This window comes from Hakea prostrata, chromosome 9, assembly GCF_041222555.1.
Source record: "Hakea prostrata isolate BN-2017 chromosome 9, UWA_Hpros_2, whole genome shotgun sequence".
NCBI classification, from domain to species: Eukaryota; Viridiplantae; Streptophyta; class Magnoliopsida; order Proteales; family Proteaceae; genus Hakea; species Hakea prostrata.
Genome location: NC_142608.1, coordinates 5,514,077 through 5,537,647, shown reverse-complemented (window position 1 = coordinate 5,537,647; position 23,571 = coordinate 5,514,077). Strand labels below are relative to the sequence as shown.

The 23,571-nt window shown below is 37.8% G+C and overlaps 4 protein-coding genes across 4 annotated transcripts; 1 reads left to right on the top strand and 3 right to left on the bottom strand.

Annotated features, from left to right (window-relative positions):
• Window positions 1-1,117: 1,117 nt before the first annotated feature.
• Window positions 1,118-2,563, bottom strand: LOC149004248 (CASP-like protein 2D1). The gene is made up of 3 exons (XM_089135644.1): window positions 1,831-2,563; window positions 1,637-1,748; window positions 1,118-1,522 (listed from the first exon to the last, which is right to left on the bottom strand). Exons 1-3 carry the CDS (start codon window positions 1,983-1,985, stop codon window positions 1,244-1,246), a joined length of 546 nt encoding a protein of 181 aa, XP_088991770.1. The 5' UTR covers window positions 1,986-2,563; the 3' UTR covers window positions 1,118-1,243.
• A 1,003-nt stretch (window positions 2,564-3,566) lies between these two features.
• LOC149004247 (putative beta-1,3-galactosyltransferase 2) lies at window positions 3,567-10,805 on the bottom strand. The gene is made up of 11 exons (XM_089168279.1): window positions 10,355-10,805; window positions 9,083-9,185; window positions 8,876-8,940; window positions 8,520-8,731; window positions 8,341-8,404; window positions 7,286-7,358; window positions 7,013-7,133; window positions 5,894-5,981; window positions 5,662-5,787; window positions 5,433-5,542; window positions 3,567-4,198 (listed from the first exon to the last, which is right to left on the bottom strand). The coding sequence occupies exons 1-11, from the start codon at window positions 10,465-10,467 to the stop codon at window positions 4,050-4,052; spliced, it is 1,224 nt and encodes a 407-aa protein (XP_089024405.1). The 5' UTR covers window positions 10,468-10,805; the 3' UTR covers window positions 3,567-4,049.
• Window positions 10,806-16,836: 6,031 nt separating this feature from the next.
• Window positions 16,837-18,109, top strand: LOC149004246 (heterodimeric geranylgeranyl pyrophosphate synthase small subunit 2, chloroplastic-like). Its single transcript, XM_089169235.1, has one exon. It carries the CDS (start codon window positions 17,019-17,021, stop codon window positions 17,898-17,900), a length of 882 nt encoding a protein of 293 aa, XP_089025361.1. The 5' UTR covers window positions 16,837-17,018; the 3' UTR covers window positions 17,901-18,109.
• Window positions 18,110-21,370: 3,261 nt separating this feature from the next.
• Window positions 21,371-23,177, bottom strand: LOC149004245 (protein S40-6-like). The gene has a single exon (XM_089168587.1). It carries the CDS (start codon window positions 22,242-22,244, stop codon window positions 21,657-21,659), a length of 588 nt encoding a protein of 195 aa, XP_089024713.1. The 5' UTR covers window positions 22,245-23,177; the 3' UTR covers window positions 21,371-21,656.
• Between the last annotated feature and the right edge of the window lie 394 nt (window positions 23,178-23,571).

The following is a 23,571-nucleotide window of genomic DNA, read 5'->3' as shown; positions in this document are numbered from 1 at the left end:
TCATGGGAACATTTGTTCCTTCCTTCCCTGAAGAATCCTCTTTTTCTTCTTTGTTAACTTTGTTTCTTCCCCATCTCTTTCCATGTTTATAGAAGTTGTGTTTTTGCAGAAGAGAGTTCCTCATCAGATTGGTTTGGTTTTACGAGATATTGGTCCGGTTCAATTAGATAGCAGTTCTCGTTAAGATTTGAGCTCTGTTATTTGATTGAGCCGTGCCAATATCACGTGGTACAGCTCCTAATGACTCCATTGCTATTTTTTTTCAAGGGTTTTTTTTCTTCTTTTCTCATAGCATTTCTTTGATCTTCACTGGAATGTAGGTGATGCTTCACCTGATCAAACATATTCTGTTCTTGAAGGGTACCTCGCAGCAAATCCTCTGCAACAACATTTATTATCAGAGCTCATCAATATAAAAGGTGGGTACCAAGATTACATTTTTATTTTTAAACCTTAGTGTTCTGTTATAGAGAAGTTGGGTTTGTTTAGGGGAATGTTCTTGAATAGATAATAAGATTAACTTATTTGCTACTGTTTTTAGTATATTCTCAAATTTTGGATATTTTCCTGTCTGCGAATAGGCTAACAATATTATTATTTTTTTTTTTTTTTTTTAATCATCATCAAGCAGAAGTGCAGAACCCACAAATGGGAAAAATGTTCTGCCCCCTCAATACAGCACATGAAGCACGTTGGTACATGCAAGCTGACCATGGCGAAAAGGAAAGAAGGATCTTAGTTTCTTGTTTAACTTTAAACAAGTAATCTCCTCAAAGATGAATTTTTTGTTTTGTTTCTCAATATCTCCTCTAACGAGGAGTTCATTTATGTTGTCAAAAGATTCTGCTTGACTATTTATATTGGAAATGAACCCCCTTACATGACAAAACTACACAACTCCTGATTAGATCAGCTTCTATTGTCCAGTTACCTACTTGAGGAATGAAAAGAAAAGAAGGGAAAGATGGGATTATAACACTTTCCTTGATTAAATTTGTCTTACAAAAACAGATCGGATTGTGGGTTTCAGTTGGTTTCATTTCTTAATTTAAGCATCCATTTTCCTCTGTTCTTCAGAAGTTATTGAAGTAAAAAAACTAAAGTACAGTGAGATGTGTTATCTACAAATGAAAGTCTATTTCCTTGAACAACAATTCTCAAAGCTTTACCATAAGAACATGGAATCTATATGCAACCTTCATCATCTATTGAAACACCATACAAGACGCTACTCCCTAGAATGTCACTCATTATCATCAACTCGTTTCTCTCCTTCCACTTCTTCAGAAAGAACAGAAGGAGGATCAAACTTGCTGAAAACTCTAAAAGCTGAAATCAAAGACAAGATCAAGAAACACAGGAGAGCTATGGCATGCAGAACCAAAGCTACCTTCACTCTATAGCAAAATCTTCCAAAAGAGCTACAGGCTTCACTCCATGAGACTTCTGTATCACCATTGTAGGCCAAGTACAGTAAATCTATGACTGCAGCTGTGGATGTGACCATCAGATAAGTAAGAACCTGCAAAAATCCACCCATGACCCAACAGTCAAAATACAAGCTCAGTAAAAGAAGCAAAGAAAGTGAAGGGACTAGTCAAAGATCTCAGAAGGGAGTGCAACAAAAAAAGAGAACCTGATCTGAAAAGAGGAAGAACCAAGTTTTACTCAATAGAGATTTGAGCCAAGAACAGATAATAGCCACAAGGGAATAAGCAACTGAGATGGCACTGATGCCGACCATGTACCTGTGAAAGAATTCATCGTCCACAAAACAAGAAGAGAACAAGCAAACCTAACAACACAGAAATAATTTAGCAGTGTGCTTACTTGAGCCCTGAGAGGTTGTTGAATTCCAGCTTTCCGTAGATGCTGCTGTCCTCCTTGTTGATTACGGTGAGCCATATGGATGCAACACAAAGAGGTATCGCACAGATTCTTAGAGAGAGATCTATGAACCCCAGGTGATTTTTTGACTCTGACATGCTTCTATCCAAATTAGAGAACTCTTTGAGTGTAAAGCAAGGGAACCCAGTTCTAAAGGCGAATGGGGTTTTTTAAGGGGATGAGATGGGAATCTATTACATAGTCACATGAACCAACTCCCCCCCTGAACTAGGGTTTTGAAAATTAGGTTCAGCCGATCCAAATTGAGCTACCTGAACTGGGTTTATAGGGTTCAGACAGAATTCCAAGTTCCAACTGATGTTGGCTGAATCAAGAATCGACTGAGGCCAATACCTCGTGTCAGAGTCTCAGAGATACCATTCTGAAAAGAAAGTAGGTGAACTTGCTGGGTTCACACATCAGAGTAAAAGGAAACACTTGTAAGGACTCTAGTCTGTAGTCTCTATAGTCTCTAGTGGGGGTGATGGATTTATTTGAAAGTGCGCTTGCTTTTCTGCTGCTGCTGCCAAGAATCAATCATGGTGGGATGGTGGAATTCCCCTCTATTTTCTGTTTTTTTTGGTCCGTGTTGAGGATCGAATACCTTAATAGAGAACACTCGAATTGAAGCTTCTTTCACGGTTTCACCAACTTCACTACGTATGGTGATCTCATGGCCCGAACCCAGATGGTTGATGCCAAAGTCATCAATCGAAATAAGAGAGAGACACATAGATTGCCCGGTGAACCTGAGAGAATGCCCATGTCAGATTTCATAAAGGATATAATAAAACATGTTTTTTTCAAAGGCTTGGACCTGGATAAATGTGCAGATCATCGCCGCCGGGTCCATGTCAGATTCCGATCCCACCACTCAAAGTGAATGGCTTGATGGTCCTGCGCATTTATTGCACAGGACCCAATCAACGTCCCTGTTTTTTACCCAACTTGAAACTCACATTAGTATAAAATCCCAACAAATATCTCCATACTCAGATTTAGTTTCCACATTTCCCTCCACTTCCCAAATTATCTGTGGTTTCATCTTCTTCAGTCTTTGTCATCTTCACCCTGCTTCTTGTTTCCATAGACTTTGCCTTCATATCTCCATTAAATATGAACACTCTCTGAGGTAAATCTATTTAGATTTTAATCTCCATTCTTTTGCTTCCTAAAAGTTTGTCCAACAAGTCTCTGTTCAAGCTCTCTTCAATCTGCTTCTGGCTTGAACAAAGATTGTGGAAGATGATCAAATAGGAAGAACTATTCAGTTTTCCCCTTTGTTCTCGATATCAACGACTTCTTTTTTTCTGGAAATTTTCTGGAAGAGGTACCTCTCGATTTAAATTTTAATCTTCATTCTTCGTTTTTTCAATTGAGTTTTATTTGAACTCCAAGGAAAGGGTCTGTTCAACTTCTTCATCTTCCTCTTCTTCGTTTCTTCTTTTTTATTTTTAATTTTTTATAAAAAGGATTGTGGAGGAACTTGAAAATTAAATTTTATTTGTCCAATATTAGTGCTTTTATAGTAATGTGGGTTTCAAATTGATCAACAAGCTGTTTTTTTTTTCTTGTTTGTTTTCTCAAGGAACTGTTTTCCATCAATCTACAAATTGGACAAACAAGAAACTGTTTTACCATAGCCTTTAGATTGGAATCAAACACGTGGCAATTCTCTGAGGGCTCAATGGGCACTCTATGGGGATATCCTGAAATGATATAAAAAGCTATCTTCCAACTGAAGGAAAGCAATCAAATGAGCATCTTTCTCAGCATTTGAGTTGTAATAATGAAAAGGAGGAAAGACCCATCAAAGCCTAAAACAGCTTTCACTAATTTATGGAACAAATGGCAGCAAAAGCTGCACTAAAAATTAGCATTTATTTTGAAGCTCAGTAGCCACTCAAAAGTAAGTTACAATATGGCCTTCCAAGCATTTAAAGAATGGTGGTGATAACCTCTTGCTTGCCTCTGCTTTAGAAGTGGTCTCCCCTGCTACAACAGCAAAAAACCCATTTCAAAGGCAGCAAGGCTCTCTCTCTTCCAACTCTAATTCTACATTGTGATGTTAAATACATTTTCTACACCAGAAGACTCGCGCACCATATGCTTTCCTTCTCATTCTATTTCTTCCTGAGTTTGGAAGAACTTCAGCCTGCTTCTCAGAAAACTGCACTCCAGAGAGCATTTTCACCTTCGCCACACCGCTGATGAACCTCTTTGATTCTCTCAGCAGATTTGCAAATCCCACTACAAGTCCAATCAAATGAAGCAACACAGATATTGCCTGCCTGAGCCTTCCACTCACAATCTGAGGTAAGAAATTCAATTAGTAAAAGAAATTGTTTTGAAATCAAAACTACTACCAGAGCAACATTTTTTTTTTTTTTTAATTCAAAGTTGGATGAGACATTTTGTGGCTCTGAGTATCATTCATAGAAAAGAGCTAGTGATATTTGTAGGCTCTAATTCCATAACATTGCAGAGATGCTTTTAAGCAATGGAAAACCCAAGTGGCAACTCACTAATAAAAAGAAAATTTTAACAAATTGGAAAGCCACATGCACAGCTTCAGATTCAATCATAATATGCATCTCCCTTCTTTAATACCTTCTAAATTGGTGCAAGGTTCCAATTAGAAACAGCTCTGTTGTTCAATGGAGACACTGGACTGGAAAAGAGGGATGACAACATCTCTGGTAAGGCTGACAAACTGAAGCTACCATAGCTTACCTGTGCCCTAACTCAAGACTGAACACAACTCTATCGATCATCAACAGAGCTAGGGTGCTCCTCAGTTCTTACTCAATTAGCTCGGGTGCAAAATATCCTTTATAAAGTATAGTTGAACTTTCTAAGATATTGAACTCCATCGTTAGTTTCTGTTTAGACCTAGTTGGTATTGTAATTAAATTTGGATCTGTTAGGGCCCCAAGATCGTGCCATGTGGAGGAGAGAAAGTATTAGTGTTGATTAGGAGATTACAAATAGGGGGAAAGTGGGAAATGAGGTTATGGAATGCTTATGTGAGTGTTAAGGTAGCCATTGGCTGAGGGGCTGGGGGCAGCTTATGCTGTTGGGGTGACTGGCACCATTGTAACCAATTTATCTTGTAAACTCCTAGGTTATTGTATTTTTCTTCTTCTTCTCTCTCTTTTTTCTTCTTTTCTTTCTTTCTTTCTTTCTTTCTTTCTTTTTTTTTTTTTTTTTTTTTTTTTTTTTTTATTTTTTCATTTGATCCTGGGGTTCATTTTTTGCAGTTGATCCTGGGTGCTCGTATCTGGATCAGAATCTGGCTCTACTTGGGCCCAAGACATAAGCTAAGATGAGCTGACCAGAGCTGAGCCTAAGACCAACCATCGCTTCATGAAAACATGCTGAGTTGGACAGACTCAATTTGTTTCAACTAGTACACAGCCCCATTGATTTCAGAGTAATTCAATTTCAACATTAATCAAATTGAACTGTTTGCACAGATACTACTCATTTTCAAACAACCCTAAAGCACAGAAATTTCAAAATATCACGAGAAACAAATAACTTACCAGGTGGGGTACCACAACATAATCTTCTATCATCAATGTGTTCCACATCTAAGCCAATAAACCATGCTCCCAATGAAACATCCTCGTTAGCATATTTGTGAAGCACGTGCCTGAGAAAACATATATATATATATATATACATGTGAACTGTCAAAAGGGAAACTGAATGTACTCAACAACTACAGAACCATATACACACAAAGCTTTTTCTGAAGTAGCCAAGCCTTACTGGTTTATTGATATATAGGTAGCTAGATCCTTTGAAATGGCATATAGCTGACCCGTAGCATGCCGAAAGTATTTGTTTCCCGCCTCACCGAATTTCCAGAACTCAGGTTCATGGTATCTAACTCCTCTGTCCCATGACAATGGCATACCAATATCCAATGATCAGCATTTTCCCCAATCAGAAAAAATCAAGCCACTAGACCAGTTTAAGACTTTAAGACAGGATAGCTTACCTTTGAGCAAGGACAGGACCAGACTTCATGCATCCAATATACACCCGGGGCTTTGAGCGATGTCTAGCTAAAGTTGCTCCAAGTGTTGCTGCAGTAATTCAAGAGTAAATCAATGGGACAAGAAACCATGAAAGACTATATTAACAGACCTTCCTTCCACATTAGCAATATTGTAATCTTTGGCAGACTAAAGGACACTCTAATGATGCCCAGTCCCCCCAAAAGGAAAAATATGACAGTCAAGACACAGTTTTCTACAGTAAATCAAAACAATGTATCCAAAAGGAACTTGAGAACAATGCATTCCCCCAACAAGAAAAGGGCACACTTTTGAAATTCAACCATTTTAGAAAGTGGCAAGGAATTCCACTTCTGACATGATCAGGGTTCAAAAATCCAGAACCGGGTCGCATATCAGAAGCAACTGAATTGGTTATTAATCTGCCCTCATCCAAGAATCTCTACATGGATCAGCCAGAGTCATCATTGCCTCGCCTGATTCGGCAAATATCCAGTTCTGAAGTTTTAATCTCTGGTCATGATTATGGGACAAAGGAGTTGATGTACAGCCATACATCATAAAACTTGGTTTGCTGTCAACACGGTCATTCTTTTCACATCCAAACTGATCAATTAGAAGTCACACTCATCAGTTGGGATCAACCATTAGAAACCCACTTGATGAAGGAAACATGAGCAACCAAAAAGAAGGTTCTCCAATCAGGCACATCACACTTTTTAGTTCTTCGTTTTTCAACAACTTCCCTAAATTCCAAGAAAAAATGTTGAAATGGCACAGCCATTGGATCTCTCTATCATCCTTTATTGTAATAAACCTATTAAAAACAGGATTTAATAATCCTAAATCCTGTGTTGACCATTGTGGCATTGTAGCATAAGCATACATGGATGTCTAGGCTGCCTCTGCTGAACATCGATACTTGAAAGAAGTTATTGCTAAAATGGTTACTAGCATAAAATGTTCCAAGCGTTTTATTTTCTTTCCAAAAGCTCTCCTTCTCCAACAAAAACAATGAAAATGATCCCCTATCTGGACAGTCACACAAATTTGCAAATCCGTGATTAAGAAAAGATACATAATAAGCATTTCTTCTGTACCTATATTTACATGGACATCATCATCAACTTTGATGTAGAAATCTGCATCCCATAAAGCAACAGCAGTAGAAAAATAGGACTTTGTCTTGGCTGATAATTCAAGGTACCCTTCCACATGATCCTGTCATAGTATCAACTTATTTATACACTAAGTGATATCCAGTAACTTCTTTTTTAGACTAAAAAAAATAAATAAATTTGAGAATACACTCAGTGTGTGCTTTAGCAGGCATAAAATAACAATGAAATATGAAACCCGTACAAAAGCATTACCAGCCTGAGCAAGTCCCCATGCTTTGTATCCTCTGCTTCAATAGTTCTATCCAAGATACCACCTGATGTAGCACTGAAGATGAAATTTTAAGTGAAAAAAAATTATTAGCCCTCTGATTCATTAAAATCATACTTTCCATTTGAACCTATCTATGAAAACATATGCTTATTAATACGGATCAAGCCCAGCACAGAGGAAGCCTTGCACTTGTTTGTATCCAATCAAGATATTATATCAATCCCTAGTGGCTTCAATCACCTTTATTCTCCCTCTACCAAACAGGAAAAAAGATACACAAAAAATTGATTTGCGCACAGAACCAAAGTCAATGAGTGGTGGGGCATGGGGAAAGGAGAAATCTTGGTTGAAAGAATGCTGAGAAGATACTGCTGTTCTAGGTCACAAAAAGTGGTTCAAATTCTACAACGGTTCATGGTAGCAGATGCATCTCACTTTGGAATTGTTAGTGCAACCTTAGTAAGTTCGAATGAAAATTTTCTTATGATCGAAATATGAAAACCAAAACTGCTGAGGATTCCATGACATCTCGGCTGAGATTAGATGTCCATCCATGGACAAACCATGGACAAACTTACAAATGGTTCAAGTATAGAGTGTAAAATTCAGCTATTCTACGAAAGCCTGCTTTCTGGTATAGGGTTCATATGTCACAGTTTCCTCAGTGGAAAATAGTTCTAGGATGTCCTAAGACTCCTAACTGAGAACCATGATTATAGACTGATGAGGGTTATCTACTATTCTGGCTGCTAAATGTACCCCTAGAGACAAACAAATGAATGAACTCGATTGCCACTATGCAAGTAAGTAGAATTATATAATCTTGAATCTGTAACCTTTATGGCTATGAAACTCTCATCAATGCATGTCAATGCCACTTCCCCAGTCATAATAGTTGAATACATATAAACCACAGGAATACACAAGTGAGGCAAGCAGTTGAAACCTGAAGCTATGAAGCTCAATAAAATTAAGAGGAAAAAGGAATAAGTTTATGAACAATTGAATTTAGATTTAGAAAAATTTATCTTCTTACCTGTGACCAATTACAAAGCGAACAATGATTCCCTTCTCTTCCTCCAGTCTCTTTCTTTTTTCACCTATTCCAATTTTTTGAGAGATCCCAGTACAATAAATCAGCTTCAGGCAAGCAACATGCAGGATCAAAGACATGCATTCAATAGAAAAATAAAAGCAGGGAATCAGTCCAGAAACCTTGTGGCATCCAAGTAGCACGAACCGAATCTCTCCGCTTCCTACTGCTAAAAGCAGTGTTTATTCCTATAACCATCAAATATTTTCTTTTCCCTGTGGACTGAGAGATCTTTTGGTTCTCAGATATTGGAGATCCATTGAGTATAGAGTCATGGGTGGCCCTTGCAGCTGCTAATTCCATCTCTAAGTTCGAAATTGTTTTATCCAGGGTTCTGCATATCATTAGTGTTTGTACATTGTACATTAGTATCAAATAGATAATAAATCATCTCTAGCTCCTAGCTACCCATCAAATTTTAAGATATTTTATTTTTTTGAGGGAGGTGAGGGTGGGCGAGGAAACCATCTTGACTTACTGTAAAGCATTATGAGTCTTTGAAACTTCTCCTAGAATGTCCTTGGAATCACGCCTTGTGCCCTTCTATCAAACACCAAAAACAAAAGAAAAAAAGAAGGAAAGAAAGAAACAAAATTAGAATACAAAGTACTTATTGGAGGATACAAGTCCATACTTACATACATTATTACATAAAACAGAATGTTAATAGGATAAATATACTCACATATCTAGGCTCACAACCCTCTGATACTAGGTTTAGCTTTTCATCCTCAGCATTATTCCTCATTAGCCCTTTAGCATCAGCTGCTTCCGGAACATCCCACGTTCTATTACCAAAGAGATTGATATTGATAAATACAACATACATAAAACATTCCTTTCTTAGAAAAATAAACACTTTCTTAGATTAGAATGAGTAATATAAAACTACTTGATATGAAAATTCAGAGAAAGAGATTTGGGGGTGGGGGGGAATGTGTGGAGGTAGTTACCAAGTCTACAGTAAATTAGGAACAATTTATACCTATGGATGCCATATGCAACAGCAGTTCTCAATTGATTAAATTACAAATAAAACACCCAACAATATATGGATTATGGTGGGGGAGGGGAGGGGAGGGGGGGGGAGAAATGCACCATCGTCCAACACATAGTAATCATTGAGAATTTTCCAATTATAGATACCCTAAATAGGATTACAGTATGGTGAGGCATACCATATATAATAACCGTGACACCAAGAGATTATGATGAACTTTAGAAAGACAAAGAGAGAGAGAGAAAGAATAAGTCACAGTTTTGCGCCATACGCGGATCTACTAGAGGTGAGAGCTCAAACACGTAGGGACATTAATATAATTATCATAATTAATTTTTTTTTTCTTTAAAAAAGGACTGCGTTATCGAACAGATGCAAATGTAGAAAAGGGATGTCGAATAATTAGATTGACCTTGATCTGTATATACAATATTCAAATTGAAGCACATGCTGACAACCACATGAGATTCCTTAACGCTTGCAAAGGAAGAGTTCTATGGTGTTGGGTCAGACCAGAAATTCAAATTCAGATCTATCCAGCACTTATGGCCGACTAGAAAGATTTGCAGTAGAAGAGGGAGAAGGAAGTAGAAAATAACAGAAATAGGTAAACCCAGAATGATATGAACAAGAACTCAATCCAAAGTACCAAGAACCGCATCACCGCATACAGTATATTGAAAGATAATGAAAGGTAAATTGACATGGTAAACCATTACATCATAGTTACTCATGAAAATCAAAATCCATTTGAAACAGTACAAGAGAGAATTTCAAGACCCAGAAGTTTAACTCGCTTGATTATGGGTATTCGGCACTGAGTTTAAAAGATGAACAATTGTGGGTAGACAATAAAAACGGCAAGCAAACCCCAGAGAAAGAAAAAGAAATCGCCATTAAGGATATAAACAGGTTGGAACGCAAGAAACAAAGAAGAAACCCCAAATGGTGAAATACCTGGTAGTGACGAGCATTCCAATTAAAAAGCTGCCGACACAAAGCAACATGGTCCATCTCCTTGACACAACGCTCTTAGAAGGCGGCTCTATGAACTTGTTCTTGAAAGACATTTTGGCTCCTCCTTTCTGTAACCCAAGTCACAAACTTTCTGAAGAAAAACTCATCTTTTATAATTTCAAAAAGGGTTCCTCAAACTCGAATAACCATGTCCTCAGAATTCAGAGCACTGATCAGCGAATCACATGAGGTTCTGGAAATGAAAATCTGAAACTGAAGGAGGGGAAGTGATATGCACAGAGAGGCAGATTAACAGAAGGAGACAGGGGAGAAAGGAAGAATAAATTCTACTTCACTTCTCCTTTACTCAGCTTTTTTTGGTTCCAGCATCAAGCTTTCTTCTTCTCTCTTTGCAGAGAAGGATTCACAAACCACAATACTGAGAAGACCCCCCAACAGCTCAGCCTTATATCAAAATTGCAAACCACTCTTCAATAAACCTCCCATTTTTTAAATGCTTCCGTCATCCTGTCACTGTCCGCAGAGCGAGTAATTACATAATTACCCTTCTACAGTTGATAAGTTTATAAACGAAAAGCTACTACTTAATCAATTATTATTAACTAATTAATTACCATTTCACTAACCTACTACTTAAACGGTTAAACCTAAAGGCTCCCACCGCGACACTTGGTAAGCACAAGCCACCTGATAGAGGGTTTTGGATCCTCTCGGGGATAGTGTTGAGCGATTGTCATGGATAAGTATTCTAATCCAAGGACACTCATTGAATCTATTATAGCCTTTGGATTAAAGTATTTTACATGGTCGTGAGGATGTAGTCGTGGTGCGCGAAAGCTGGTCCAGATAAACTTCATTCCAAAAAAGTATTCTACATGGTAAAAAAAAAAACTCATTAGGACTCATTGAGAGAGCTTCTTTAAGAAGAGAAGCCAAATCCAAGAGATGAAGAGTTGAGATCCTCTACCAATCAAAGAAAAGCAAGATTTAAAGTAAAGTATCGCTATAAATAATGTGATGTTAGTGGACACATATCCATATTAGATACAATCGATATGATACATATCGGTATGTTTCAATTTTTTAAAAAGACATATATTAGATTATACAAAAATATATTGACCAATTCGACACAATACTTGATACCAAATTATATAGCTCTTAGAATCACCTAACTAATACAATCTTCGATACTGTTCATTTAAACCTTGGTGGCAGAAGTCTAAACTCTCCTCACTTTTCCACCGCACACTATAAGTGGGCCTTACTATTGGGGGGGGTTAAGCTTTGATTTTTCCTATCAAAATTTAGAGGTAGACCCTCTCTTAATATCTAATATGAAAAATGTGAGAGAAAAGCAAATCTCTATTATTACATGCCAGGGACAACATTGAGGTTAGGAAGCCATGCCTTCCCCAGCTATTTGAAATTTCTCTCATTTATTTTCCAAAATTTTAGAATTTCTCTTTTAATTTTCTTTCTATGTATGAAAATCAATTATTAGACGGAAAACATAGTATACATTTATGGCAAATAACTAGTTGAAAAAGAAAAAAAATTATAAAATTATTTTAAATTTTTTAAATTAAATTAATATTTAAATCTTAACCGGTTATTCTAGCGCTCCTAAAAAGGAGAGACGAAGGTGGTGGAAGCCAGAAGATTTTTTATTTGGGGATGCCTCGACCGATTTAGACACTCGCTAGTTAACAGCAGGATTGCACGCAGCTTGTATCTCCGCTTTTGCAAGATTTTCTTTTTCCGACGGAAGACGACGATGATTAACCCCTTTTTTTATTTAATATATTTTTTTGGGTTGATAAAAGCGACGATGATTAGCATTAGTAGATCGGGATACTTGATTGATGTCTGACTAGATCTGAAATAGCTTTAGTTGGGCACGTGACTGGCTCTTATTGGTGGGCTTGGGCTTCAGTTTCACTTAAGCTTCAGTCACGTGGATTTCCTTGAAATGGGTGCTGTCATGTGACCCCACATCACATGATTTGCCACGTGTCGTCATAACATTCTCTGATGGGTTTGGTCGGTTACTGGTTTAAGCATTGAATCTGCCTTCTGCTACTGCTGCCGTATCTACCTCAAGCTGTTACTTGCAGCGACAACCCAACTGACATCCCAACTATTCTGTTGGAGGGTATTTTCGTCATTTATTTTATTTAATACAAAATAACAAATATATATTATACTCTTTACCATGTTCACTCACATCTCAATCATTTGGGATTTGTGTAATTTAAATATTTTTTCTTCTTCTTTTCCATTGGAGTTAAAAGATAAAGTCAAGTCTCTTAGGTAATGAAGACCTTAATGAATTCACGACTCTTAACAAAATAATTCCCAATAATGAAATTGGTAACGTGAAGGATTCCTCTTTTCATTTGCAGAGTTGAGCAACTCCATGTTCCAACCAGTTGTTTCATATCCTTTGGCCCCTACCTTTCTATATTGGAAAATCTAGTAACAACTTATCCAGTGGCAGTAGTCATTAATAATACCATTAATCCAATTGTAGCAACTGTGGAAAACATAGCAGAAGAGCTAGCTTCAGATGATTCAACTTGTACCTCCTCCTTGGGTAGGCCCTGAGTTCTCATCAAAGCCTCCTTCGCTGTGGCGGGCCCTTCACTCATTGATATAGTGAGGTCACTCTGCTTTGTAGACAAGGCAGTTCGCCCCTATCTCTAAGGGGGCTTACAAAGAAGTGGAGTCGCCAAGGACGGCAAGGAGGATGATTTACATCTCATCTCCGGATCAGACACTGATGAGTATCTTGAACTACTTATGGGTTAAGAGTCAAAGTTGTTCAGGCACGACAATGCAATTGTCATCAGTTTACTATACCACTGAGCTAATAGCCTGTCATGTTTGCCTAATATGCCAAAAGCAAGAGAAACCCCATTCTCTCTTTCCATTTTATACCCTGATGTTGCCACATGGGAGGGATTCGATCTGCACTCTCTTCACACTTCATCACCACATCTTAAGACTGAAATTCACCTCTAAATTATGATAAGAAAAATAAAATATCAACCCTCTAGTGAGTTCCATTCATAATGTATAATGGAGAAACATAAGAAAATAGATGCCTTTATCCTTTAGAATAAAAAATTCATTATAGGGATATGAGAAGTGATTTGAATTTGTAATAAATTACTTTTAAAAATGTGTTGATGTCTAAGAGAAATTACAAGAAATGGTAGATATAGAATGAAGGTTATGGCTTTGACGAGATCCAGTTTTGAAGTTAGCAAATAGACCACATTGGTGGTCGGTTTGGACTGAAATAGAATTCAAATAATTTTTAATCTAGTTTTATTGTCTCAAGAATATCTTAAAAATTAAAATAAAAAGAATCTACTTTACATAGAAAGTAGAAACTGTAAACAACGCTTATTATCTAATGCGATTGCATCAGTGAATAGAGATTCTCTGTTTGTTTTTGGTAAGATTTTTTTTTCTCTAACATCTTAAAGTCTTGATATTTAAAAGAGAATGTTCGTTGGATTAATGGCATGAATCTACATGAAGATTTGACACATGAGAGTCGTAGTAGCTGTTTTAAGAATTAAATGGCGGGGTTTATTTGTAAATATTTATTTTTATTTTTATATTTTAAGGGTTTAAAGTTTACTAATATTCAAAGTAGACCACTCATTTACCCGACTCCCAAATCTCTATTTTTATTTTGTTTGCTCAGATCCATGCGACTTGGGACCAGACTTTGGAGAAACCAGAGCACTTCGGTTTATAAAACACACGGGAGACTTCAGGATTGAAGAGAGAATATATTTGCACTTTCTCTCCAAAGTACTCCGCGAATCCCAATTTTTCTTGCCTTGTTTGAGAAGACCGTATTCGTAATTCGGTTCTCCGTTGATGGTTTGGATTCAGCTCGTAACTTATGTCGTATATTCTTTTCTTTCCTTAATTATTTGATCCTTTTCTCTGGATTTTGGCAACCAACACTTAACCTCTCATGCACTCTCCTGCAAGTGCTCTGGTTTCTAGGAAGCATAGTCCCAAGTCACGGGGATTCGGGCAAGCAAAATAAAATAGGGATTTGGGATTCAAGTAAATGAGGGGTTTGATTTTATAAATTAGTAAACTTTAAACCCTTTAAAATGTAAAAATAAAAGATAATATTTATGAGTAAACCCGCCATTAGATTCTCAACTGTTTGATCATATTTTGATTACGTGGCGCAATCAACACCGTTAGCGGTGGCTGCTGCAAATAAAAATCGTAATAGGTGATTGATAGATACATGTTTCAAGAATTTGAATATGTTTAATTCTATTAAAGATCATCACTAATCACTTGATTGGTGAAATCAACAAATTATGATATTTTGATTTTAAAAGAACTGTTTGTTAGGAAATTTTGTTTTTCTCACGTTTTTATAAGTTTTTTCTCCATCTTATAATTTGATTTAAATATATAATTAGTAAGAGTATCTCTTAAACAACATGTTATGCTTTAAATTGTCTCCTTACTTCGCTTTCATCTTCCTGATTTGAAGGAAATTCAAACTCTGAATTTATATTGGTTTCTATCAATTGAACCAATCCCTTAGATTAGTGTTTCAAAATTTTAAATGGAAAGTAAACCTGCATGAAAAGAGGTGAGAGACAAAAAGAAAGAGAAGCCGATCCCCACTTACCAACTTTTAATTAGAAGTCGTTGTGATTGGCCCATCAGAACTGTACGCTTTGTCTATTGACCACAAGATCCCTTTAAAGAAAGAAGTTTGAAAATCTCAAACAAGGGACTTTGATCTGGTGGTTGAGCTTGACCAATCAAATAAACTTGAAACTCTATGAATCTTGGAGAATAAAATTGAGTTATTTTTGGAATGGATACATCAAGTCTCATCTAATGATGATGATTTAAAGTTGATCATAAGTGTTAACTATAGTTTAAAGTATCTCATGGTACAATATGATTCGGTATATTAATACCTATTCGTATCATTACATCTTTTTGTTCTTTTAGAAGGACATGTATTAAATTGCACTAAAATGTATTGATTAGCACGGTCTTATGATCGATACTAGACAATATATTTCTTAAAATCACCTAATTGATAGAATACTTGATATGGATACTTTAAACCTTGAGTCGGTGTAACTTAGATTCAAGAATGAACTGATTATGGGTTGAACTTTCAACCGACATTGGGGCCATCACATTAGTGATTTGGTTGGTTCAACCAAGAACTAGGCCCACAAGTTCACTTATGCTTTAATTTACTCTTTGTACTCACCTAGGATTTTGGCTTGTGATGTGAGAGTCAGTTGGATCACAAATTTACAACCAAGCCAACTTTACGCTTACATCTAAACAAGGTTCGAAATATCGGCCAAAAATTGCATGTCGCTAGCTGGCGACTCCACCGACATGACGACATTTTGGTGGTTGAACCTCCATAAAATCAAGTCTCCGGAGTTACTTGAATCTAGCTGTTACTTCACTTGAAACGAAAGAGAGAAATATTAGAGAAAAGAGGTCGCAGATGTACTTGTGGACGGACCTACAGTGGTGGAGAAGAGTTGCAGTGATGAGGGTTGTGAGGCGTTTCCGTTATCGGAGTCGGAGAAGGTGAAGGAGAAAGCTTCGAACTATTGTTCTCTTCCAACATCCAATAGTACCTGTAGTGGTAGAATTCATACCACTAGCAATGAAAGCTTCAATTTTTGTCGATATTTCACCGATTCGATGATTTCTTTAGCAATTTCTCGACTACTTTTGGTTGTTATCATTTCAATGCTTGGTTTTGTGTCGCCCCTGAACGACATGCCAATTTTTTGCTAAAATGTCGTGACATTTCAACCACATAATGTGCAAGGACATTTCGACGTGTTGCCCCTGAACGACATGCCAATTTTTTGCTAAAATGTCGTGACATTTAAACCACATAATGTGCAAGACATTTCGGCGACATAATATACTTTGCACCTAAACATATTTTTGTTTTTTTATTTTTTTGTTTTTGTTTTTGTTTTTTTTTTTTTGCAATGCCTAAACATGTTTCACGTGAATCAAACAGGCAACCCTTTTTTAGATGGGTAATTACATGTTTAGTTTTTTACTATCCCGCACAATATTTGTGGTGAGAAAGCCTCAAAGACCTAGACGGAGGATTTCGGATCTGAGTAAGTTGCCAAACCCATATCTTGTCCCACTTGTTGCAAGTGCCAATAGAAGGTGGACCTTGCTTCAATCTTATTTAGGATCGTCCAGTGAAATAAAAGGGACTGTTAGATCAAGTTGAACGGTTGAGATCGAAATCTCAATAGAAAAAGTTTGGATTCGGCGGGCCAAAATTTTGCAGGACAGTCCGTCCTACGCATTAAAGGCGCAGGACTGAAGCTTTTTAAGCTTTATCCGTGGAAGGGCCAGGGCGCGCATGAAAATGAAAGGACAGGTTCCTAGTAGTGTAGCAGCTCAGGAATAAGGATCCCACCACCATCATTGCCAGCCCATTTGCAATGTAGGACTTTTGGGACTCCACCTGCTTGAAGATAAGCTTAAAAGAACCCTTCTCTACTTGTCTTTTAATGTTTCACTTTCTTTTTTGCTGGTTACAATTCGTTCCTCTCTTTCTTCTCCTCTTGAAGGCTCCATGGAAGGCTCCGCAGCATCTCTGAGGCATCTCATGACCTCTCCTTCTACGGAAGCTCCTCACCATTTCAAACCCACCACTAATGTCTTTGTTCCACAGAACCACCTTCAGTCATACTGGGCTTCCATCAACGCCACCATCGACACCCACCTCAGACAAGCCATCCAGGTACGACCACCCATTTTAGTGCACGAGCCCATGCATTACCTGGTCTTCTCCACCCCAAAAACCATGGCTCCAGCCCTCACCGTCGCCGCCTGTGAACTCGTCGGCGGCCAACCAGACAAAGCCATCCCTACAGCCTCAGCTTTGCACCTCATGCATACAGCATCACTGCTGCAACAGCGTCTCCCACTGTCTGATCGGCATCTGGGAGCCAATCAAGATAGTGACCACCATCCTTCATATCCAGCAGGCATTGAGCTTCTCACAGGTGATGGCATTTTGAGTTTCGGGTACGAGTTGTTGGCTAGGCCCTCAGATCATCACCGTCCAGATGATGATGAAGCGGAACTGATCTTGAAGGTGATAACCGAGATCACGCGTGCAATGGGCTCACAAGGGATGGTGAAGGAACAGTACCTGCAGATGCGATGCAGTGGATCAGATGATGATGAGAAGAAAGAAGGATTAGTCTACGGATGTGGAGCTGCGTGTGGGGCCATCTTGGGTGGGGCCACTGAAGAAGAGAGAGAAAGCTTGAGAAGATTTGGACGCTATGCAGGCATGATACATGGGAAGATGAAATCAACGGTTGGTGATCATGGTGTAGAGCAAAAGGAATTAGTGGTGGAGAGGCTTAGATCATTGGCTCTCAAGGAATTAGAATGTTTCATTAATCAATCTTGTGTTGAAGCCATTTCAAGCATTCTTCATTGTTGACTGCAACTATTTGGCTACAAAATTGAAATATTTAATTTTATGGGCTTAATTGTAAGGTAGATGATAGATGATTATGTCATTAGATTTACCAAGAAAAAAAGGGTCTCATTATGAGTTCGAAGTCTTTTATATTATTATTATGGTGTCAAATAAATTTATTGAGTACTAGAGCTGCATACAAACATTGACATCTGAATTACAAAAATTCAAAAGCTAAAGATTGATATTTTCCCAAACTTTTGGCAACGGATGGCCAACCTTAGACAAGGAATCTGTTGCAAACTTCTTGGAGTTTCTTGAAATGAAGTTATAGTTAATAGCCTCAAAGGCCATCTTCAGCTAAATGATAACTGACATCATTGAATCCAAGTGGAAGACTATACAGGAGTTCAGATTTATCCGTTGAATCAAGTCTTTTGAATTTGACTTCACCACTAAACAATTAGCTCCACTTCTAATGGCTTGCAATAAATCCTTCCTAAGTGCTGGTGCTTCAGCTAATAACTAGGTTGCAAGTCATTATCCGAGTTTCTAATCACAATACCAATCCCTCCCTTCTTAGATTCACAAGTATCCAGGGCAGCTTCACAATTCAATTTAAACCATCCTTGCTGAGGTGGTAATAAGGGTGTCAATTGCTTATCTAAACCGTTTAACCGTATCGAATCGTGCCGTCTAAAACCGCACCGTACCGCACCTTTCAAAATTCGGTACAATACGTACCGAAACCGAATTTCTTCGGTACGGTTCCGGTTTTAGTTACTCATACCGTCGGTATGTACCAAAACTGTACCGAATTGGTACCGTACCAAATTAAGAGATATAAATGTCATTTTTCAATGAAAACATTTTACTTTTACCCTATCCATAATTCCCTATTTTCAGTTTTTCGTTTCGTCTTTCACTCCTCTTCTTAGATTTACTTGTTTTTGTCTCTATTAATTAGATTTACTTGCTTTGTCTTTGTTAATATCAACTTCTATCGATTGTTTGGTCGCAATTTTATTAGGATATTAATGAACTAATAACAAAATTGGCATGGGTTTGTTCGATACAAAAAGTGTGCCGCATTAGATACGATGTTTAAACCATTTTCCCGTACCAATTTAATACCGAAACTGTACCAAACCGTTTTTGCAAATACTGACACCATACTGTACCGTGTAAATTCGGTACGGTACGGTTTTGGTTTTGGTTTTCAATATTCAAAGTTGGTACCGTATTGAAACCGTAGCAAATTATCAAAATCGTACCGATTGATACCCTTAGGTGGTAACCACCCAGATTGATTCATCGAATTCAAAGGTAGAAAACTTGAGAGAGTTTTTCTAGAGTTTTTCAGAAATAATGGAAACTGCAACATTTTCTTCAAAAGCCTTGGTCGGTACTTGTTATCGACATTTTTGTATGGTCCAAAGAACTGGTTTCTAGGGCCAACCCTTGACAACATATTGGGCTTGAGTTCCTCCTTGATTAATATCTCACCAAAGACCCATCGGTTGGGAAGTAATTTAAAGGTCTATTATACCAGTCATCAATCCGTGATTTGGCAAGACCATATTAAATGAGCTCAGGGCCCCTGCTGCAAATGTCAGAATCTATGTACACTCAAGGATCTTCTTGAGCCTTGGGGTGGCGGCCTACTTGACCTCTCTTCGTGGGCCTCAGTCACATCGGTAGAAAGGCACGACATACGCGTTCCCCCCTGATGGAACCTTTGACGGCTTAGGCGACTCCCTTGTTTGTGCCTCGGATCCTCAAATTGCAGAAGCCATCTCCACCCTCCATCTCATGACAAGAGCATCCAAAGGCTAAGAAGCATGCTATTTTTGGAGGTATGAATCAATTATATAACCCATCACTAAGCTTGAATGGGGTAAGTTTTGAACATCCCAACCACTTCTCTCTCTTTAGCTTTCTAACCCTTGAAGAGCATGATCTTCATAATCTCTTGGAGTCGACATTCTTTAATGGAGTCTTTGATTTGCTGGCCTGGACTAACTCGATCGTCTGTATTTTCTCCATCAACAGTACTCTAATGACCATGGTAAAAAATTCGAGGGAAACTCAAGTTTCGACCGGGTGAAAATGGGAAACTTAGGTTGAAACTTGGGAAATTTCGAGGAAACCGAGGACTTTCCGTACAGTTTCGACATCAAGTTTCCGTATTTTGGGGTGGGATCCGGTATTTAAGCTTCTTTTTTTTGGTAAAAATATTTAAGCTAATTAGAGTATAAAGAATACATTTATTGTATTCTGCTAGAAAAATCAATGTAGATATGTCATTCAATGTACATAACATCAATGTAGAGTTGTCCAAACAGACCATTATAAACTTAACTACTTAAGCACATAATATTCAATATATAATTTCTAACTTAAAAATAGTTGACAATAAAAAGAAAATACAACTTAGTGTTAAGAGGAGTGCCAATAGTGTATTCATCATGATGTAGTACTGTCGTAACATCCTTTCCTCCAACCAACGAACATAGACATCCCATGACATTTTATGTCAATGGTTGTCAAATTAATTGACAACTGTAACTTTATGAGTCTGGTCATCAATATACTTAAGATAACCAACCTAAGGGAATACACACTTTGGATAGAGAAGTCCTGATGGAGAGGGTATTTGTCGTGGGTATTTGGGGAAACATGAAATAAACAATAAAAAACTGAAAATTTGGAAAAATTACAAAATTTACCTGAAAAAGTCCCAAATTTCCACAAAATTTCCCAGGTTTCCATGAAATTTCTCAAGTTTCCAACAAATTTCTCAAGTATCCACGAAATTTTCCAAGTTTCCCACGAAATTTAGGAATTTTTTCCCCTCATGAACCAGCTGGTCCAACTAGGTTGAACCAAGTTTCGACAAGTTTCGAAGAAATTTCGACAGTTTCGATCGAAACTAAGGACTTTTTTTCGGTCCCCATGAGTTTCGTTTTTCATTTTCCAAAATGAGAAATTTCGGTGAAAATTTTGCAAGTTTCAATGGAATTTTGTTCTATACTAAAGACAACTTATCATCTCCATCTGTAGTTGTTAAAATTTAAATCATTCCTTGATTTCCAAATGACCAAGTGAAAAAGAAGCAAATGATAGATGGATGATTCTGCTCAAAAGATTTGTCCTGATCCCAATTTTGTTCACCATTGGAGCAAGAAAGAGTTTCTTCCGCTGAAAAAGTGAATGCTAAAATGGAAATCCAGACCATACAGCTCTAGAAACATGATCAATAGATTCTATATCTTTTCCATACCTTTTACAAGACACATCCAATGGAATTCTTCTCCACATTTTTCTAATTCTGTGTTCAGAAAGCTTGCAGCAAGCTAGGGATGCAATTGGTTGTGGTCCGTCTGAATGTTGTGCTTCCTATTGTGGAAGGAGAGAGAGAAGGGGAATGTCCATTTCAAAGACAAATAAACAAATCATGAAAGAAATTCTCTCTAAGATACCATCAAAGGAAAAGGAAAGCCAAAAGATTCATCAAATTTATAAAGAAAGAAACAAAAGTTCACAAGCAACTTGCCTTTCCCCATCATCCACCTGACAGCTTCCACCCATAAAACCCAAACTGTCAATCTTATGGTGCTTCCACTAAAACATACTTTTTCATTGTTTCTTATTAGTTCCTTATTTTTCTTCCAGATATGATCTCAGAATACCCAAACAAAAAACCAAAAAAGAAAAAAAAAGTTACAATTGCAGAAAGCAATTCATGGCATGAAACAAACTGAAGGTGGGTTGTTGTTATTCAATGAAGCCAGTTCGGGTGAGAACAGCATCCCTTACTTTGCTGAGATCTCGACCTTTCAATGTCCTCCCAACACCTTCGCACACAGAGAAAGAAGAAATCTGAGTCATAGCCAGCTTCTTAGCAACCCATTCATGGGGTGGTATAAGATTTTCATCGTCATCATCTTCATCATCACTAACAATGCCATCAAATCCCCCACCACTACGTAGACTAGCTCCACCAAAACCACCACCATAGCCAGAGCTATCATCAGTTTCTTTGTAGGGTTTCTTCCGATAAATCTTAGACCAGTCTGGTATGTTCACAGGTGCTGAAGATTGCTGCAGTGTAACCTTGGCCTCATGAGACTCAGATGAATTGTTGGGCTTTGGGATCATTCTGGAAGCAGTTGGTAGGCGCCTTAGAGTAGGAGTAGAAATAACCGAGTACCTTTCCTGCTTGGGTTTTCTAACCTTTGGAGTGGTGTTGTTCATGTCCACGGCAATCGACCAAACATCTTCTTCTTCAAATTCTTCACCTCTGATTGATCTAACACCGCCACCAGGGTTGAGAAAACTATACCTAGTTGCCATGTTAGACATAGCTCAAATATTGATGGAAGTTTCAGCCGAGGAGGAGTGTTTGAATTTGGTGGCAGAGATAAAAATATCAAAACTCGGAGATTTTCAAAGATGCCTACGAAATTGTGCAACAGAATTCGCGACCCAGAAAGAGAAAAGGGCAAAGTGACGTGTGGGAACCCCGAATCCGCCTTTCCCGGAATTGAAATCTCCCAGAAATCACTAAATTCAAGTAACCTAGACTGATATCTTAAATGGGTATCTCACAAAATCGACAAAGTAATTAAAGAGAATTCATGTACCTCTTCTTCCCTTATTAAGGAAAACTTGAAGCTTCAAAGGGGTTTCTGGGTTTCAGTTATAGTTGATAACTGGATACGCCATGAATCTCAAAAGCCAATGGAAACTGAACGAGGCAGCAAGACAAGTAAGGCCATGAACCAGTTGCTAAGAACGACGCAAAGCACCCTCCTTTCGAAATCCTCGATTTGGCAGAACCCAACTTTCTTATTCTATGAAATCTGAGACTTCTCGCTGATATTCTCGGGAGTCTAGCTTATAAAAATTCTGAACAGACGAAAACTGGGAATAAGGTGGAGAATGAAAGATTGGTGAAGCTGACCTGTACCGCAGACTTTAAAATGTCTTATCCACCAAAGCAAGCCGCCCTTGCACGACTGTTTTCGCCAATAAGAAAATTTAAAACTTTTCTATCAAAAAAAAGAAGAGCTCCTGTTTTTTCTGGGTCAAAGGAAAGTAGAACAGATTCATAACAGTAAAAGGTGGAGCTGAATAACAACTTCAGATTATCTCTCAAGTCTCAACTAGCAACGAATCTTGTACTGAGGAAGAAATATAGGAACCCTCTTAGAATCTCTACTGCACAGAGACTACAACAGAGCAAAGTGAAGTTTGAAGCTTTCTTGGCCGTCACTTCAAAGCTACAAATGGTGTTTAATTTCTTCATTAAAATATGAAAATCAGCGACCAATGGAATAAGTGATCATCCAGATTTGTCTAGTCTCCAGCGTGGGACCTCATCTGAATGTGTGATCTTAAAGGAAGATACTTTAACGAGATTTTGGGATATGCCATTTGGTCCCCATGGATTCAAGCCCATTAGGGATATCACTGTAAAGTTCTGAAGGGACCAAATCCTTCTCAAAAGGGGAGATGTCTCTTACTTGAATCCCTTGAATTTTTTTCTTCTTCTTTTTCTGGTAACTAATCCCTTGAATTCATGGTATCAAAACTGACATTGGACGCTTTTAACAAAGCTAACTCATGCATGGGACTTTGGACTATGCTCTGCAACATAATTTTTATTGATCAGTTTAATTTCCTTTGA

Coding starts and splice junctions, on each gene's coding strand:
- LOC149004248 (XM_089135644.1), bottom strand. CDS start 1,985: ATGTCAGAGTCAAAAAATCACCTGGGGTTCATAGATCTCTCTCTAAGA. Junction 1,749..1,830: donor AACAACCTCTCAGGGCTCAA/GTAAGCACACTG, acceptor ATTCTTTCACAG/GTACATGGTCGGCATCAGTG. Junction 1,523..1,636: donor TCTTCCTCTTTTCAGATCAG/GTTCTCTTTTTT, acceptor GGATTTTTGCAG/GTTCTTACTTATCTGATGGT.
- LOC149004246 (XM_089169235.1), top strand. CDS start 17,019: ATGGAAGGCTCCGCAGCATCTCTGAGGCATCTCATGACCTCTCCTTCT.
- LOC149004247 (XM_089168279.1), bottom strand. CDS start 10,467: ATGTCTTTCAAGAACAAGTTCATAGAGCCGCCTTCTAAGAGCGTTGTG. Junction 5,543..5,661: donor ACCTATATATCAATAAACCA/GTAAGGCTTGGC, acceptor ATGTTTTCTCAG/GCACGTGCTTCACAAATATG. Junction 4,199..5,432: donor ATGTTGTGGTACCCCACCTG/GTAAGTTATTTG, acceptor TTCTTACCTCAG/ATTGTGAGTGGAAGGCTCAG.
- LOC149004245 (XM_089168587.1), bottom strand. CDS start 22,244: ATGTCTAACATGGCAACTAGGTATAGTTTTCTCAACCCTGGTGGCGGT.